The 15,471-nt window shown below is 44.3% G+C and overlaps 2 protein-coding genes across 4 annotated transcripts in view; one reads left to right on the top strand and one right to left on the bottom strand.

The window, feature by feature from the left end:
- macrod2 (mono-ADP ribosylhydrolase 2) overlaps nt 1-15,471 on the bottom strand; it is a 372,886-nt gene that overhangs the window by 292,941 nt on the left and 64,474 nt on the right. The gene's annotated exons all lie outside the window — the stretch shown is intronic.
- Nucleotides 10,410-14,947, top strand: flrt3 (fibronectin leucine rich transmembrane 3). Its single transcript, XM_079168945.1, has 2 exons — nt 10,410-10,795; nt 11,779-14,947. Exon 2 carries the CDS (start codon nt 11,821-11,823, stop codon nt 13,768-13,770), a length of 1,950 nt encoding a protein of 649 aa, XP_079025071.1. The 5' UTR covers nt 10,410-10,795; nt 11,779-11,820; the 3' UTR covers nt 13,771-14,947.

Raw genomic sequence — 15,471 nt, 5'->3', positions numbered from 1 at the left:
GGTACAATCTATCTTATCTTGTCTAGAGCAACAAAAACTTGGTTTGTTTCACTAGATAACATTAGCCCTGACTTCCTCTCTTTAGGGCTGTAAACCCTCACTGACCCTTTCATAAAACACACTCACACTCCTAATCTCAAAGGTCTACAGCTCTGAATTCACCAAAATACTGAAGGAATGCGCCGCTTAGTTTGAGGACTCAGAAAGCTGCAGGTTTGTCTTTAAGGCTCTGTCGGCGCTTACACAAGCATACAGAGTCCATTGTGTGGATAAATGCTACCATTTCACTAAGGCTGGAGGAAAGATGCTAAATTGGTTAATTACAGAGTTTGTGCAGGAGTAGTAAACCAGTTACAAAGCAAGAGAGAAGGGCTTCAATTAGCTACATTGGAGCTGTATGCTGCACTGTGAAAACACTGTATGGTAATTCTATCTTTTCCCTCCTTTATTGTGCTGATTAGTGCAGTGGGGAGAGGAGGGCTGCTCTATCTAATCTGATCACAGAGCATTGTGCTCGGGGTCATTAACCTATGGGAGGCTCTGAGGTTGACAAGTCAGCTCCTACCCCCCTCTAACTTTTTTGATGGAACTCGCTCATCCCTCAGTTCCTCTGTCTCTACAAACAACACAACAGCAACCACAAAAAACAACCAAGGAAAACAAAAGACAGGGGGGAAAAAAACAGCCGACGGGGCTTTTCGCATGGCTCGTCATTCTTCCACAAACACAAGGCCCAAAAGGCTGCTGGCCGAAGCCCCTGGACTTGCCTAAGCAGCAGGATGTCGGCCCCTTTAGTCTCAGTTGTTGTTGGCCCTTGTCTTTTTCCGCATCCTCGTCCCAAGAGATGAAGGGGTCGACCTGGCCCTCAACATCTGGGATCTGCATTAGAAGAGACTGCATGGCAACTATTCCCTGCTTCATGTCAGCGACATCTGCATTCATATGCAGAAAAATCCAACGAGCTCTACCAGTCAAAGCTTTCACTGTCAACCGCTTTGGGCAATTCCACGATTCCTACATTTACATCTCTACAAAAGCACACTAATGAAATCCAACATCCGTCATTATTTACTGAATTATCCTTTTTTTTTCTCTGCCATAAGCCCTCTTTCTCCCCCTGTCACACACATTACACCCTTTGCAAATCAAAAATGTGAATTTTCTAGCATAACCAACAGCACCTCTCATCCACAAATCCTAGTTAAACTGTTGTGATAGTGAAAAGCTGCCTGTCAGGATGGCAGAGCGGAGATGAAAGGCCCACAGCAAAGATCTCTGCTGATTGCCTGTAGAGGATGAATATGCAAATAAAGCAGAAGGTAAATGAAAAACAAAGCGGGGGTTTTGGCTGTAGCTTTTTACATGCTCCGCTTTATTTGGCATTGGTTAAGAACACGGAAACTCTATCAATAATGAACTCCAGTCAGAGCAAGGAAGGAGACATGAGGGGAAATCAGCCTCCACTCTTCCCCTGTGAGCCCCCGAGCAGTTTTGGGGCCTATTGTATTTCACACAAGCTTTTCAGTGAACACGTACTAAGCTAAAATGACAGATAAACGGAAGATTGAGGGAGATATAATAATATCCCATAACACCTAGCGTATATTGCACCAAACAGACTTGGGTCTGCGTCCAAAAAAGTAGGGCACCACAGCCCCCCCCCCTCCCTCCCTCCCTCCCTCCCTCCCTCCCTGCCTCCCTCCCTCTCTATTGAACAAAGCAAGAGCAAAGAAGAAAATCGATTATCTGGCCGAATGTCTGTCATGAGAGACAACAACTGGGATGAGGACAGGCTGATATAGAACAAGAGCATGTGCGCACTCAACAGTTGTTCCGTTGCCACCAGAGCCAAAAGGCACTTTAGCCAGCACTTAGCAAAATCAAGTGGCTTAATATATTTAGCTATCTTCACAAACACACACACACACACACAACAGCGTAGGAAACAACTTGCCTGTTGTCTAAACACAGTGAAATTGGGCAGACAGACTAGAGTGCATCCTTGGGAAAGGAGAGCACCCATCCCATTGAACCAAAGATGAACAGGGCAACAGATTTTCTCCCTGGTCTTGAGATAACAGAAACCCAACACCGCCGTTCTCCAGTGGGACTCTTTGTACGTCTGAGAGAGGGTCAATCAGCAGCCGCTGACAGATGTGTCTGCAGTCGATTTAGGAGAGGAAGGCCCGGTGAGGTCAGGCATAGGTTTCTCTGCTCTGCCCCCCCGGAGGGAAGACAAGGATCAAGTCAGGATGTCCGAGGCTGACCTCTTCTCACCTCGCAGCCTTTGGCTGTACAACACCTGGACTAATATGATACAATTAAGCTCATTAACAAGCCAGCAAAACATTACACCGCAGTGCAGACTTTGTAGCAGAATAGCGATTTAGATAGATCAATAGAAACAGATTTGCCTCCAAATGAACGGCACAGAGGCAGACAATTCACATTTTTCCAGAAATCCTATTGTGTTTCCAACAAAAGTGAGAGCCACTCCAGCTGGAAAGCAAACAAATCCGAAAAAAAACAAAAACTACACTGGAGGTCCAAGTAGTTTTGGCAGATGCTCCAAGCTTAAGTGTCTGTTCAATTAGGCACTCCAGTTAAGATGGCAATCATGGTTTAACCGCGTGCCGATGTGTTGAGGCTGGAGTCGGAACACGCTCGCTCCCGGCAACTAACCGGGCACGAGATGTCAGCGGTGGTCAGACACTCAGACAGTCACTCTTGTGTAGTGTGCGCTATCCTAATGAGGCGATAACTATTGCTGGGAGTGGAGGTCCACGTCAACTCATGAGCACACAATGAGAGAACAGACTGTCTAAACGGGGACATTAGTTGTGCTGCTGTTTGTATGAGAGGAAGTTACATTCATGAACGTCATTTTGTTCAATTACTACTTTGCGTGAATTGGGATCGTGGCAGAATACTAACAAGTCTGGCTTTTCCATCCACATGTTATCAGTAAAATATTATTGGGTCTCTACTGGTAATTCACTGACAACATTTGTTCTTTACCTTCTCCAACTGTCATTAATTAGAACAAGGCAGCTGCTCTCTCTTGACAAACGGAGAGCCAGCTCGATATTTCAGCATCCCCAGAATGAGTAAACGGAAATATACTTGTTTACTGAAAATGAATGCAGACCCTCCAGGCATTCACAGCCGAATAGCATAATAGGTTTGAGTTTATTAACAAAAAGTAGTATCTGGTGAATGACATGTAAGAGAGGAGTCTCCACATTACTGTGGAGCTGCACAGAGATCTGATCATTGACCCGCTGGCACCGCCAGGACGTTGGTATAATCAACAACAGAAACAGAGCTGCTCCGCTGCAGCTCAATGCACTGGGCCGTGGTGTCTGCCTTGCCAGGCAGCCGGAGGCGGGGGACACTGGAGATGACGCTGGGAAGGAGAGAGTGTTGGCTGGGTCAGCTCTGCTGTACAACCCTTTGACTAACAGGGTGACTCACTGCTGCTGTGGGCCTTGAAGGGGGCAGACCCACTGATTTAAACATGAAACCAAAGAGGGTCAAACAGTCAGACAGGTTCAGGTATGTCGGGACGACTCGCATGTCCATCCTGTAACACTGACACACACACACACACACACACACACACTCCGTATGTACACATAGGAAGATATATTAGGAATTAGCACCATTCTAAATTATTGTTTGAAATTATTCTGGTTCACTGTGACAACATCATCAATCATTAATTACCTGTCGACGTTTACCCAAAAAAAGAGCAATCTGGTGTGTTTTCACACAGAGAGGTAAAGTTTCTAATTAGTGTTGTAGATTAGAAATGTTACACTTGCTTGGACAAAATAATTTGAATTTACAATTGTGAAACATTTCTTTATTGTGTTTAAGAAGACACGTACGCCGTCTAGATAAAACAAAAAAATGAACACCTGCAACAGAGATAATTGACAAATCATAACATTGGTAATGAAGCCCCTGGTGCCAAAAAAACCTAATCATGAATTATCCTGCCACATCTCAAACAAATATGCAAATTATAATTTAACTACAGCTCACAAAACCACATGCAGCTACTAACAAACCACTACAAGTAAAAAGCTGTGCGTGTGTGTATGTGTGTGTGTGTGTGTGTGTGTATGTGCGTGTGTGTCTCATTCTCACCAACGTGGACACACATACTGTACATTTCCTCTGACAGTGAGCATTGCTTTCCAACCAGTGACTATTCACTCCTCTTAAGTGCACACGTCTAGGATGCAAGTGCCTTTCTGCTTTCCTCCACTCCCCCTAGTGTATCCATCCAACACTGCATTTCTCCTTTTCACACGGAGAGGGAGAGAGAGGGAGAGAGAGCGCGAGAGAGCGAGAGAGAGAGGGAGAGAGCGAAAGAGAGACCCCTCCTCCAGATGACATCAGTGCTCTATTGAAGCAAGAGGCAAACACAACTCCACATTTGTATTGAGATCTACCCGATGCACCTCCGTCCCTGCACAGCCTACAGATTGTGTATGTGTGTGAGGGGCACCAGTAAACATAGCAGTGCTGCTACAGATAAACTCCAAATAGCTCTAGCCTCGTGAGCCAGAGGAGGGTTTTTTTTGGGATCTGAATTTAAATCCTCATAGCCTGGATTGGATTATTTTTTCCCCCGTTGTGAGCCCCAATTTAAGAGGATACCTGTTACTTTCCCTTTTTTTTGTTTGATTATAGAGGTAAGTGCGTTTTTTGCTGGTACAGTCCTGTTGGGAATGCATCCTTTTCATCTTTTTGGATCTTCTCTCTGGCAGGAGGAATTTAAAGTCATGCGGGATCCTCAGGAGTTGCTTGTATCTTAATTAGTTGCCCTCTCCCCCCCCCCCCCCCCACCCCATTCTTTATTTTTTAATTCTCGACTCAAAATGGTTCCTCTGATGTGGTTGTGTAGCAAAGCCTTAATATATAGTAAGAAAATAAATCGCGAGTGTAGGTTTCTTCCAAACAACCAAATGGAGCTCCGTTAGTTTACGCACTGCAAGTGGTTCTGCTCAGCTTGGCAGATTTTAAAACATTATTCATGTATCTCGTCATCTCAGCACCTTGCTTGCTGCTTGGCACCCTGTCCGTCTTTATTCTCACAGAGACCACAAACACCGCGTCTCTGGGGAGTTGCTCCCGTTTTTCCAACCTTCCACTGTAGAGACGCATTTCTGGTTGCGACACGAGTAAATCTGCTTTTCGGTCACATTCGCACTCCGCCTCAGTAGAACACATGTCACAACATGTAAACAAAATTAAGAAAAGCACTTCAGAGCAACAGGGGAGTGTAAAATCTTTCCGTTCCTTATTTCAGCTTTTGATTTTCCTCAATCAGTGGGGAAGTAAACGGTGGCGAATACGCAAACTTGATCGGATTATGGGGACTGTGTGATTTTAGTCTCGGCGTCGCAGCCGCTCCGGAGACTCCCCGGTGTGCCGCTGAAATTGCAGTGCGGATCCCGCGGAGTTACATGAAGGGGCAGCTGGAGAAACTCCGCTAAATGCGTCTCCATCGTCACTGTCTGGGGCCGGCTCTATTCATGCCCTACTCCATTGAAATGTACCGTGGGCAAATGCAAGCTTGTCTGCAGATAATACAGATGTCCCCCCCCTAAAAAAAAAAAAAAAGACCGATCATACGTTGTGAGAGCTGTAGAGCCTGCTGAATGTAGAGGCGCAGTCATAAAGGTCCCCTGGAAACGCACAAAATAAAGGCTATTTAAGTTGCATACGCACCAGTTCGCACACATGCAGCGGCTCATTTCACGAACACATACTGTAACGTTACATTAGCAATGCCTCAAAACAACATAAGCATCGAGACATAAACGCGGTTTATGCAGATAACACCTCCTGCTCATATGGCCGACTGACAATCTAACGTCAATCTATGGCGCTAATGAATCTAAAGCGCTCTCTATTCAAACGTGCTATTTATCCCATTGGATCAATGCAATAAAGCTGCCTGCAGTTCTACGCCACTGTATTTAAGCTGGATGTATTATTGGCAACACCAGCGCAGGGACAGTTGTTAATCCAATTTAACATTATCTTCATGCAACGATAAGGTCATCCAGGCTTTAAATAATGATTTATACATATGCTGCAGCCGGATTCCTGTTAATCAATAGCAGATGCAAACTTGACTTCAATTGTCAAGCAATGTAATGGTGGCTCGTTGTTGTTCGGTGTGTTTGAGGGACAATGAAATAAATAGCCTGTTAAACATAGCAGTCATGAGGACAGACCCAATTGTCTTCACTGATGACTGCCTGAGGCAAAAGTCCCCAGTCGATTGCTCTCAGAGGGAATTCACGCTGCAGATTAACAACTAACCAGGTCACTACAGACACAATCTCACATTGCCAGAAGAGTTAAAGCATAAAATATGAATGACTGTGTGAGGGGGGGGAAAGTAATAACAGGACTTTTATAAACTACCAAGACATATTTCAGATTCGACACTGTGCTCCGAGGAGGCCTAATTCAGTTCTTTTCATAATGTATTCAGCCACTAAGCAGTAACCTTTAACATCTATCCCCAGCTTTAAACGTCAAATCATTTCATGTTGGTTACTTAAAGTAAATGAGTAAGGCACAAATACTGCAGGAAAAACCCTTTGTGAGCACTGTGACTCTGTAAACTGTACATGGGCCAGTAGGGAGGTTAACAAATCTCAGTATTGTAGGAAGGTGTCGGGCCTGTGCCGAGATGGGCTCCCTTAACATGAGTATTCAATGTTTTGGTGTTTGCTTGTCACCCCCACACATACACACACACACACACACACACACACACACACACACACACACATTTCATCTTGCAGTGCCTACCACCCCCATGTGGGGAAAAACCACTGCAGCTGCTATAGATCTCGCCTTTCAGGCCGTTACAAAAGAGAGACCCCCGTCCATCCAAGGCCTCAAAACCATCATCTGGTCAGCCCGTCTAAAGGCAGCGGCAGGAGGCCACGTCCCAAATCTGTGAAACTATCGAGAGATTCTGGCCCATTTGCTCTTCGGCTGAAACGTGTCCTGTGTCCCTGTGAATTCAGATGTGACCATGAATGTTCCATTGTGTATCGGCACCACAGCAGGCCGCTGCCCGGTGTTGTGACATGCAACTCACTAATATGGGACTCAATGGCAGACCTAAGGCTTCACTCGGCACATGGAACATATCAAAAACACACCTCGTTTAAGAGCAGAAAATCATGAATTCAAAACAATAAAACTAAATACAAATGAACACTATATTTTGCTTTCGTATCAGGTTCGCTTCAACTGTCCTTAACCATAATAAGTACATTTATTTGCATGATCACACGATCATGAATAATTCATATTTTCTAGTTTTAACTTGCTGCAAAACAAAAAACATTTTCATGACCAAAATAAAAAATAAAAATAAAAACATAACCCACAATAACAATATTGTGTGCCATCAATCATAATTCAAAAATGTATTATGAATTAGAATAAATAATCAGCAGCGGATACAAACAACATTGATTTCCCAATGGAGAGCTCTACTGTGGTTCAAAATTAATTTCAGGGCTCATGAATAATTTAACAGGCAGCCATTGCTTCTTCCACAGCTCTTCCCCCCCTAAATGAAGCCTATGTCGTATGTTTCTGTATTTCACTAAAAGTCATTATAACCTGCAACACTTTTGACAGGCAAGAAATTGTTTCTATTCGAGGTTTTGCAAAGCCTTTCTTGTGCAGTGCATGACTAGGGGGCACAAAGTCCTGGGCTCTGTTATTGCAGACTAAAGTGCATTTATGCGTGTTGAGCTCACAATGGCTATCAGTGTCCAGCTTTGTGCAAGCCTCCCACGCTCTCCACTGAAAGGTAACTAGCTGTACACACACACATACACGATTCTACCAGGATGCTCAATTGAACTTTGCCAGTTCGGATTAAATGAAGCAGAAGTCACTTTGACTGCTACAGAAATCCCCTGTCGGCCGGCGGAGCTTATTAGAGCGATGGAGAAAGACATCCATCACTAACAATGTTTAACTCGGCCTCTGGTGCCCTAAAAATGACTGTGTGTGCATGTACATAGCGTGTGTGTGTGTGTGTGTGTGCGAGTGGGTACACTTGCGTGTGTTTACATTAATAGTTAATGCAAAAGAAAAGGCTTCCAAAATGGACAGTATGAAGTAGAGGCATTTTTGAATTGCCTGAATAAAATGTTTTAATAGCTGAACCCCCCTCTGTTGAGGCTACACGGTCCACATGCTTGCCTGGTAGCGAACAATGGAGAGGGGCCACTCTCCTGAAATCCGATGAGCGTGGAAAAAGAAAAGGGAGCGAAAAAAAAAAAAAAAAAAAACACACAGCCGAGCACCTAGGCCCGACTAGGCTCCTCGTAAAAGTAAGCATGATTACTTCAAAGCAGACGTCTGATAAATCACCCACAATACAATATCACACCGAGGCCGAAGATACATTGTGTTTTTGCGCCGACTATATTTACACCAGTGGTCATAAAAGAATGACCACGCACTTGCCCCTTGTACTGGATACTGAGCCACATTCTGTTATCTCAGCAGGGAACAGAGTTGTAATCGCCATAGAGAGTTGGACCGACTGGAAATGTTGCACCGTATCATATATGTGGCTTTTTATGCGGAGAATCATCCCGTCTCACAAGCCTAAAAGCCTCTCGTTCCAAGTGAAGATGGGTCTTGCTGGGTTCTTAATGAGACAGAAATGCTGTAATTTGAAATGCTAAGATTTCAAGGATTGAAATCAGGACTACATACTTAACGTTATTCAGAGGAGGGAGAACTTTACAAAATGAGGTGAAAAGGGCCATTTAAAAATGAAATAGCTCGACTAAGAGCTGCAATAAAAGTTAATTCCAACAGAGACAGCACATATCCCTCTATCATCTCGCCATTTTGTAAAACTCGATTACTGAATTTCATCTGGTTTTTTTTACCACTCGTCAGACTCTTTTATTCCAGAAGTTAGTGGAGGTCACATCTGGTGCTTTTTCCCCAGACTCTAATCTACAAGTAATGTAATAGTGGACAAGGGGGCCGTGTTTAGATTGAACAGAAGGAAGGGGTGGCGTTATTATTAGACAGCATCTCAGGAGTTGTAATCGAGTTTCAAGCCTCTCAGTTCCCTAATCTTCTCCTTGTCAAGGGCTACAACTGTTAAATGTCTGGGCCCCTTGTTCCTAATTTACCTTTACATGTTTTACAGCAAACACGGGCGGCCAGCAGGCCACATGAATGGTCGCATATAAGGACACAACGCTATTGTGTTGTAAGAGGAAACATAACATTTTGTTTGGCGGAGGGAATTCTATTTTTACAAACAGAAACAGCATTCATAGAGGATGGGGTGGGGGGGTCACAGAGAGCGAGAGCTGCGAGTGACAAGGATGGATGCAGCGGCCATCCTCTTCTCCATACAAAACACAAATCGGCCTCATTTGTCATGGGTGCTTTTTATCAATGCAAGTAATTCATTAAGAATTGACTGGAACCATTTTTCCTCTCGTTTCTGAACTTACACAGGAGTTCTCTTGTAAAACACCAGACGCTCAGCCAAGCAGTGATTAGGACTGAGAAAGGCACAGGGACTCAACCCTCAGCCATTGTGTTGGGGTCTAGATCACTGTTGTCTTTCGTATGCATAGACATTCTTTCTTGTATCACCATAGAAAAGAAACGTGGTGTGTTAGAGTAACGGGCTGTAAAAGGTCAACAGGCTAAATGATAGGCGGGAAGAAAGGGTATTTCTAAATAAGAATTCACAATGTGAGGGAGGTTAGAGTTCAGTATCAAACACATTCCTAAACTTAATTAGATTTCCTCAGTATCAACATACGGTTTCATACTAAAATCCTGAAATGAGTACCTTAAATGTAAAGGGGTGTAGAGAGTGATGTATTTTAGAATTTCTACAAGATTAAAAGGGGAAATAATTAAGAAAAAACAAGGTATAAATAACACTAACATGCTCAATGAATGTCTTTGTATTCACTCTCTTTCTGCCTGATAATCAAGACATTGTTTTGTACTGACTGAATGTGGGCACTAAGTATGTTTGTCTCTGGTTATTTTTCAGAGCACCATCACAGGTGTGAGGAGGGCACGTACGAGTCAAGCTGCAGAAGCGTGAGGGAGTCCGGGCCCAGAAGGATAAGCACCGTGCCCTGTTTTGCTCCATAAAGGAAAGGAGAACATTGGTTATCTGCTTCAGGGAAAGGGACCAAAGCCCTGGATTAATGTGTATACAGGCTCGACAAGGGAGCAGAGGATTCTGGGTTACCTGAAGACCTGGAGTACACGAGTGAACAGGCCCGTATTGAGCCAGTGGCACAGGGGATTGGCATGGCTCAGACCAGCTTTGTGTCGACTCATCATGCCTGTCAGGCTTGATTGCAGAAAGGAGCCTTCGTCCTACACGCGGAACACTATACAACACCCAAAAAATCTCATTTGCAGTTATGGCTGTTGAGCTCAACCGCCGTTAGGATTTTTAATATTACCTGCGAGTGCATGTTTTGTCAGTGAGAGGGGATGCTTTTTTCGACAGGCTTATCTGCCATGGTGAAGGCATTGAAAGCATGAGCCTCTGACTACACAGAGGAGGTCATCGTCCAAACAAGGAACAGCTCAGCAAACACTGACCAGGTCAGGATATCACCAGAAACCCCTCGGACAAACTTTTCCCTTTCAGAAAGGATAAGAACAGATTCAAGAGGAAATCTTGATTGGATTTTCGGTGGCTGGAACGGATTTACCACGTTGTATAAATCAGGTATGACAAATACGGATTGCTTTGCTTTTTTCCACTTCACTGACCAGACCACAATTTCTAATGAGACACGCAGGAAGAGAGGTCATGGCAGGAATGCATAATTAAAGCAATAAATCAGTATTAGCCTAATTAAAAGGGGAACTACACATCAATAGTGGAAAAAAAATAGACAGACGAGCAGTTGGCACATTCTGCTGTGCGTCACGGTTTTGTTAATATCAAGTTTATGTACTGTAAAATTGAATCTTCTTTTTATTAGATATATTTGAAACATAACACATTTTCAGTGGAAGGATAGATGAAGCTCACAAATATAATCTTGTAACCTCAGATAAACCTGACCCTCTTGGATCTAAACATGCTAAAGACTTTTATCAAACCTCTTTTCTGTGAGGAGAGATATTCCTTCCCTCCCTTGTAAGAGCCCGGTTAAACCACAGAATTTGAATGGCGGAAAGGCATGGGCAACGATCTAACAGGATTTAAAGAGTATGTCAGTTCCACAACAAAGCCTGACTTTGTTCACTCTCGTGGTCTGTAGCGATGAAAGGCAGCCTTGAGATACAGAAAATGTGTAAAACAACGAAGGGATGCTATTACATTTCACAAGTCAGGGCCAAAGAGCCGAGTCACAGAGATTCAATTCACAAAGCTCAGAAGCTAAAAATTGTTTCTAAAGCAGGTTACTTTTTAAACTTTTAATCCAAGAAATGTAGCGATGACATAAAGAAAGCTCTGAAGCAAACAGTTTACTGTCGGGAAAAAGAAAAAAATGTCTCACTCTTATTTTTACTGTCTGGCACTCCTAATGATCAATTTATATACATTTAATAGGAGGATTTCAAACTGATTCTTTCATCAGTTATTTAATCTAGAAAAGTGCTGCAGGCAGCATTTCAAACACCCAGCAATTATGAGAACAGGAATTTGGCTCTCCTTTAAAGGCCTTGTGCATTAAACGTACCCTTGTGTCTTCTCCCCAGGGGCTGCTGAGTGATTAGACGGCAAGGCAACACAGCTTCAAGATGGTGCGTCAATGCCAGGCCTTTATCCTCTTCCTCATCAGGGTAGGGCTGCTGCTGGGTCTAGCTAACCCCCTGGTGACCTCCGCCTCGTGTCCCTCCGCCTGCCGCTGCGATGGGACCTTCATCTACTGTAATGACCGTGGCCTGACTTCCATTCCTATTGGTCTGCCCCTGGATTCTACGGTGCTCTTTCTGCAAAACAATCGCATCAGGAGCTCAGGCATTCCTGCAGAACTCCGCAGGCTGTCAAACGTGGAGAAGATCTACCTTTACTGCAACAATCTGGATGAGTTCCCCACCAACCTTCCTCTTGGGCTGAAAGAGCTCCACCTTCAGGAGAACAACGTTCGTATGATTACCCACGACTCTTTAGCTCAAATCCCCTACATTGAGGAACTTCACCTGGATGACAACTCGGTATCTGCAGTCAGCATCGAGGAGGGGGCCTTTAGAGACAGCAATCACCTCAGACTGCTGTTTCTCTCCAGAAACCACCTGAGTACGATCCCGTCAGGCCTACCCATGAGCATTGAGGAGCTGCGCTTTGATGACAACCGCATCTCCACCATTACAGAGCAGTCGCTGCAAGATCTCATCAACCTGAAGCGACTGATCCTGGATGGTAACCTGCTCAACAACCGTGGGATTGGAGAGATGGCTCTCATAAACCTGATCAACCTGACTGAGCTCTCGCTAATGAGGAACTCCTTGACATCGCCACCAGCCAACTTGCCGGGCAACAGTTTGGAGAAGCTGCAGCTACAAGATAATCACATTAATCGGGTCCCGCCTGGGGCTTTCGCCTTCCTTAGGCAGCTGTATCGGCTGGACCTGTCTGGCAACAACCTGAGCAGCCTCCCACAGGGTGTGTTTGAAGATCTGGACAACCTCACACAGCTCCTGCTACGCAACAACCCCTGGCAATGCACGTGCAGGATGAAATGGGTGCGTGACTGGCTGCGGTCGTTGCCGTCTAAGGTCAATGTGCGTGGCTTCATGTGCCAGGGTCCTGATAAGGTCAAAGGCATGGCAATTAAAGACCTAACTACAGATATGTTTGACTGCACAGATGGAGAACTCCCCACGTATGAGACGAGCACAGTCTCCAACACCATGCGCCCCACACAGCCCCAGTGGCCCTTGTTTGTGACTAAAAGGCCTGTGGTAAAAGGGCCCGACTTTGGTAAGAAGTACCACAGCACGACCACCTCTTCGGGCAGAAAGATCATCACCATCAGTGTGAAGTCAAGTAGTGCAAATGCAATACACATATCATGGAGGGTGTCGCAGCCCATGACTGCCCTGCGGCTCAGCTGGCTGAGGCTGGGACACAGCCCTGCCTTCGGCTCCATCACTGAGACCATCGTGCAGGGGGAGAAGAAGGAGTACCTGCTCACGGAACTGGAGCAAGAGTCTTCCTATAGGATATGCATGGTTCCCATGGAGACCAGCAACATTTACCTGTCAGATGAGACCCCTGTTTGCATCGAGACAGAGACTGGTTCCCACAAATCATACAACCCGACTACAACTTTAAACAGAGAGCAGGAGAAAGAGCCTTACAAAAATTCCAGTCTGCCTTTGGCTGCTATCATTGGAGGGGCTGTGGCTCTTTTGGCAATAATCATGTTGGCACTGGTGTGTTGGTACGTCCACAGGAACGGCTCACTTTTTTCCAGAAACTGCACCTACAACAAAGGCCGTCGGAGAAAGGACGACTATGCTGAGGCTGGCACAAAGAAGGACACCTCCATCCTCGAAATACGAGAGACTTCTTTTCAAATGATACCCATAAATCACCTGCCCGTGTCCAAGGAGGAATTTGTGATACACACGATTTTCCCACCGAATGGCCTGACTTTATACAAAAGCCCACATAACGAGAACAGTATCAGCAACAGGAGCTACAGAGACAGTGGAATACCAGATTCAGACCATTCCCATTCATGATATTGCGCATGGCCATTCGTGATGAGTGCGTGACATAAACAGAGTGGCAAGACTTTTACAAAACACTGGATCTATAAGACTAAGGAAGCAATGTTCTGTACATTTGCCATATAATTTATATTTAAGGACATTTTATGAGGACGAAGGACGTTCCAGTTGCAGGACATCACTGAACCATCAGTGGGTATTGTAACTAACTGCAATTCTATATTTTAGGAATTTGTAGTAATTTGTACTGTATTTCCTTTGCTTAAGGTTATCGACCAACTAAAAGAAACTCTGTGTTCTACTGAGATATGATGACTTGTCAACTGTGAAAGTGGGTTTTCATTGCTGTGTTGAACAATCAGACCTTAGAAAACCTTGTAGTATAAGCACAGGTCATTCTTTTAACTTTGTGGCTGTCTGAAAAACAAAAAGGCAAAAAAATGACATGAAGTAAACCAAGGCACAGCTGATCGACTAATTCGCAAAGCAGGCATGTTGCCCTCGGAAAAGAACGAGCAGTCAGTAGCTGTCTCCACACAATGCGGACCAAGAGTCTGACTGTAGTATTCACCTGGTTGGAGTACGAGTAACTAAAGATGAGGTGCCATACTTTATTTCTCTGCTTTGTTCGATGTGTGATTTTTCTTTCCGTTTTGCAAGAAGAGGAAACACAGCAAAGCCACCCGAGCAGGGTTCCAGTGTTTCCGATAGGATTGTAGACCACAGCACAGGGCAGATAAAGCACACCGACCTTAAGGAGCCCTCTGCTCCTCAAAACAAGTAGACTGGACAGGCTGACACAGAGGACCCCCCACTAGCTCTATTTGTACAAGCCAACAATGGCCAAACGACAATGGCGGCATTCTTTAGTACCATGTACCATACGTCATTCTAGTCACCAGGCCGAAAAGACAAAACACGATAGCTTCCATTAGAATTACCACAGTGTCAGCAACTCCTTGTTATGAGTATTATTTTGTATTATTTTCCAAATGAACACACTGTTATGTTTCCACAATTTGAAGTTAACTGTTCTCAACAATTGAAAACCAAAGTGCATTGTATGCCCTTTGGCCAGTCTTGTATGTGCCTTGATCCAATGCTTATTGTATTTAGCTTTTTAAGAAACCAGTGACTTTTTTTCATACACACTTGAATATGAAAAATATTGGTCATATTACAGAATAAAAGTGGACAAAAATAACTTTGCTCTTCCTTACCTTGAGTACAACAAACCTCACTCAAAATACCTTTAATTGTTCTGTTAAATCACTATTATCCCATCATGCTTTGCTGTGATTGCTCAATTTATTTTTTTCTAGTCATGCAAATTATATCTTTGTAGAAATGTGAACTGCCCTGGAGTAAGAAAGAAGGCTACAGGGGACATGTTTTATTCATTCGTGTCTCAAAATACTGTCTAGGCGCTGGAAAACAGACGAAAAACATAAACTACTGCATTTTTATCCTTCTGAACGATCTGAACTCTGATTTCTTAAGTTCATAGCCTTAAACCCACATCTCTCCTTTCAAGACATTGTGAACTCTTTTACAATAACCGAGATACTGTTCTTGAAACCTAGTTTTCCACTCCATGGGCAGTCTGCAGAGCAACATCTGCTCGAGGCTGCGGTTGTTCTTTCGTGCGGTGAAGCCATGTGTGACTTATCCGATTGACCAGAGAGAGAAATGTCACAGTAGAGTAGAAGTAGG

Source organism: Pholis gunnellus (genome assembly GCF_910591455.1).
Source record: "Pholis gunnellus genome assembly, chromosome: 11".
In the NCBI taxonomy this organism is placed as follows: Eukaryota; Metazoa; Chordata; class Actinopteri; order Perciformes; family Pholidae; genus Pholis; species Pholis gunnellus.
This window is presented reverse-complemented; position numbering and strand designations above follow the sequence as displayed.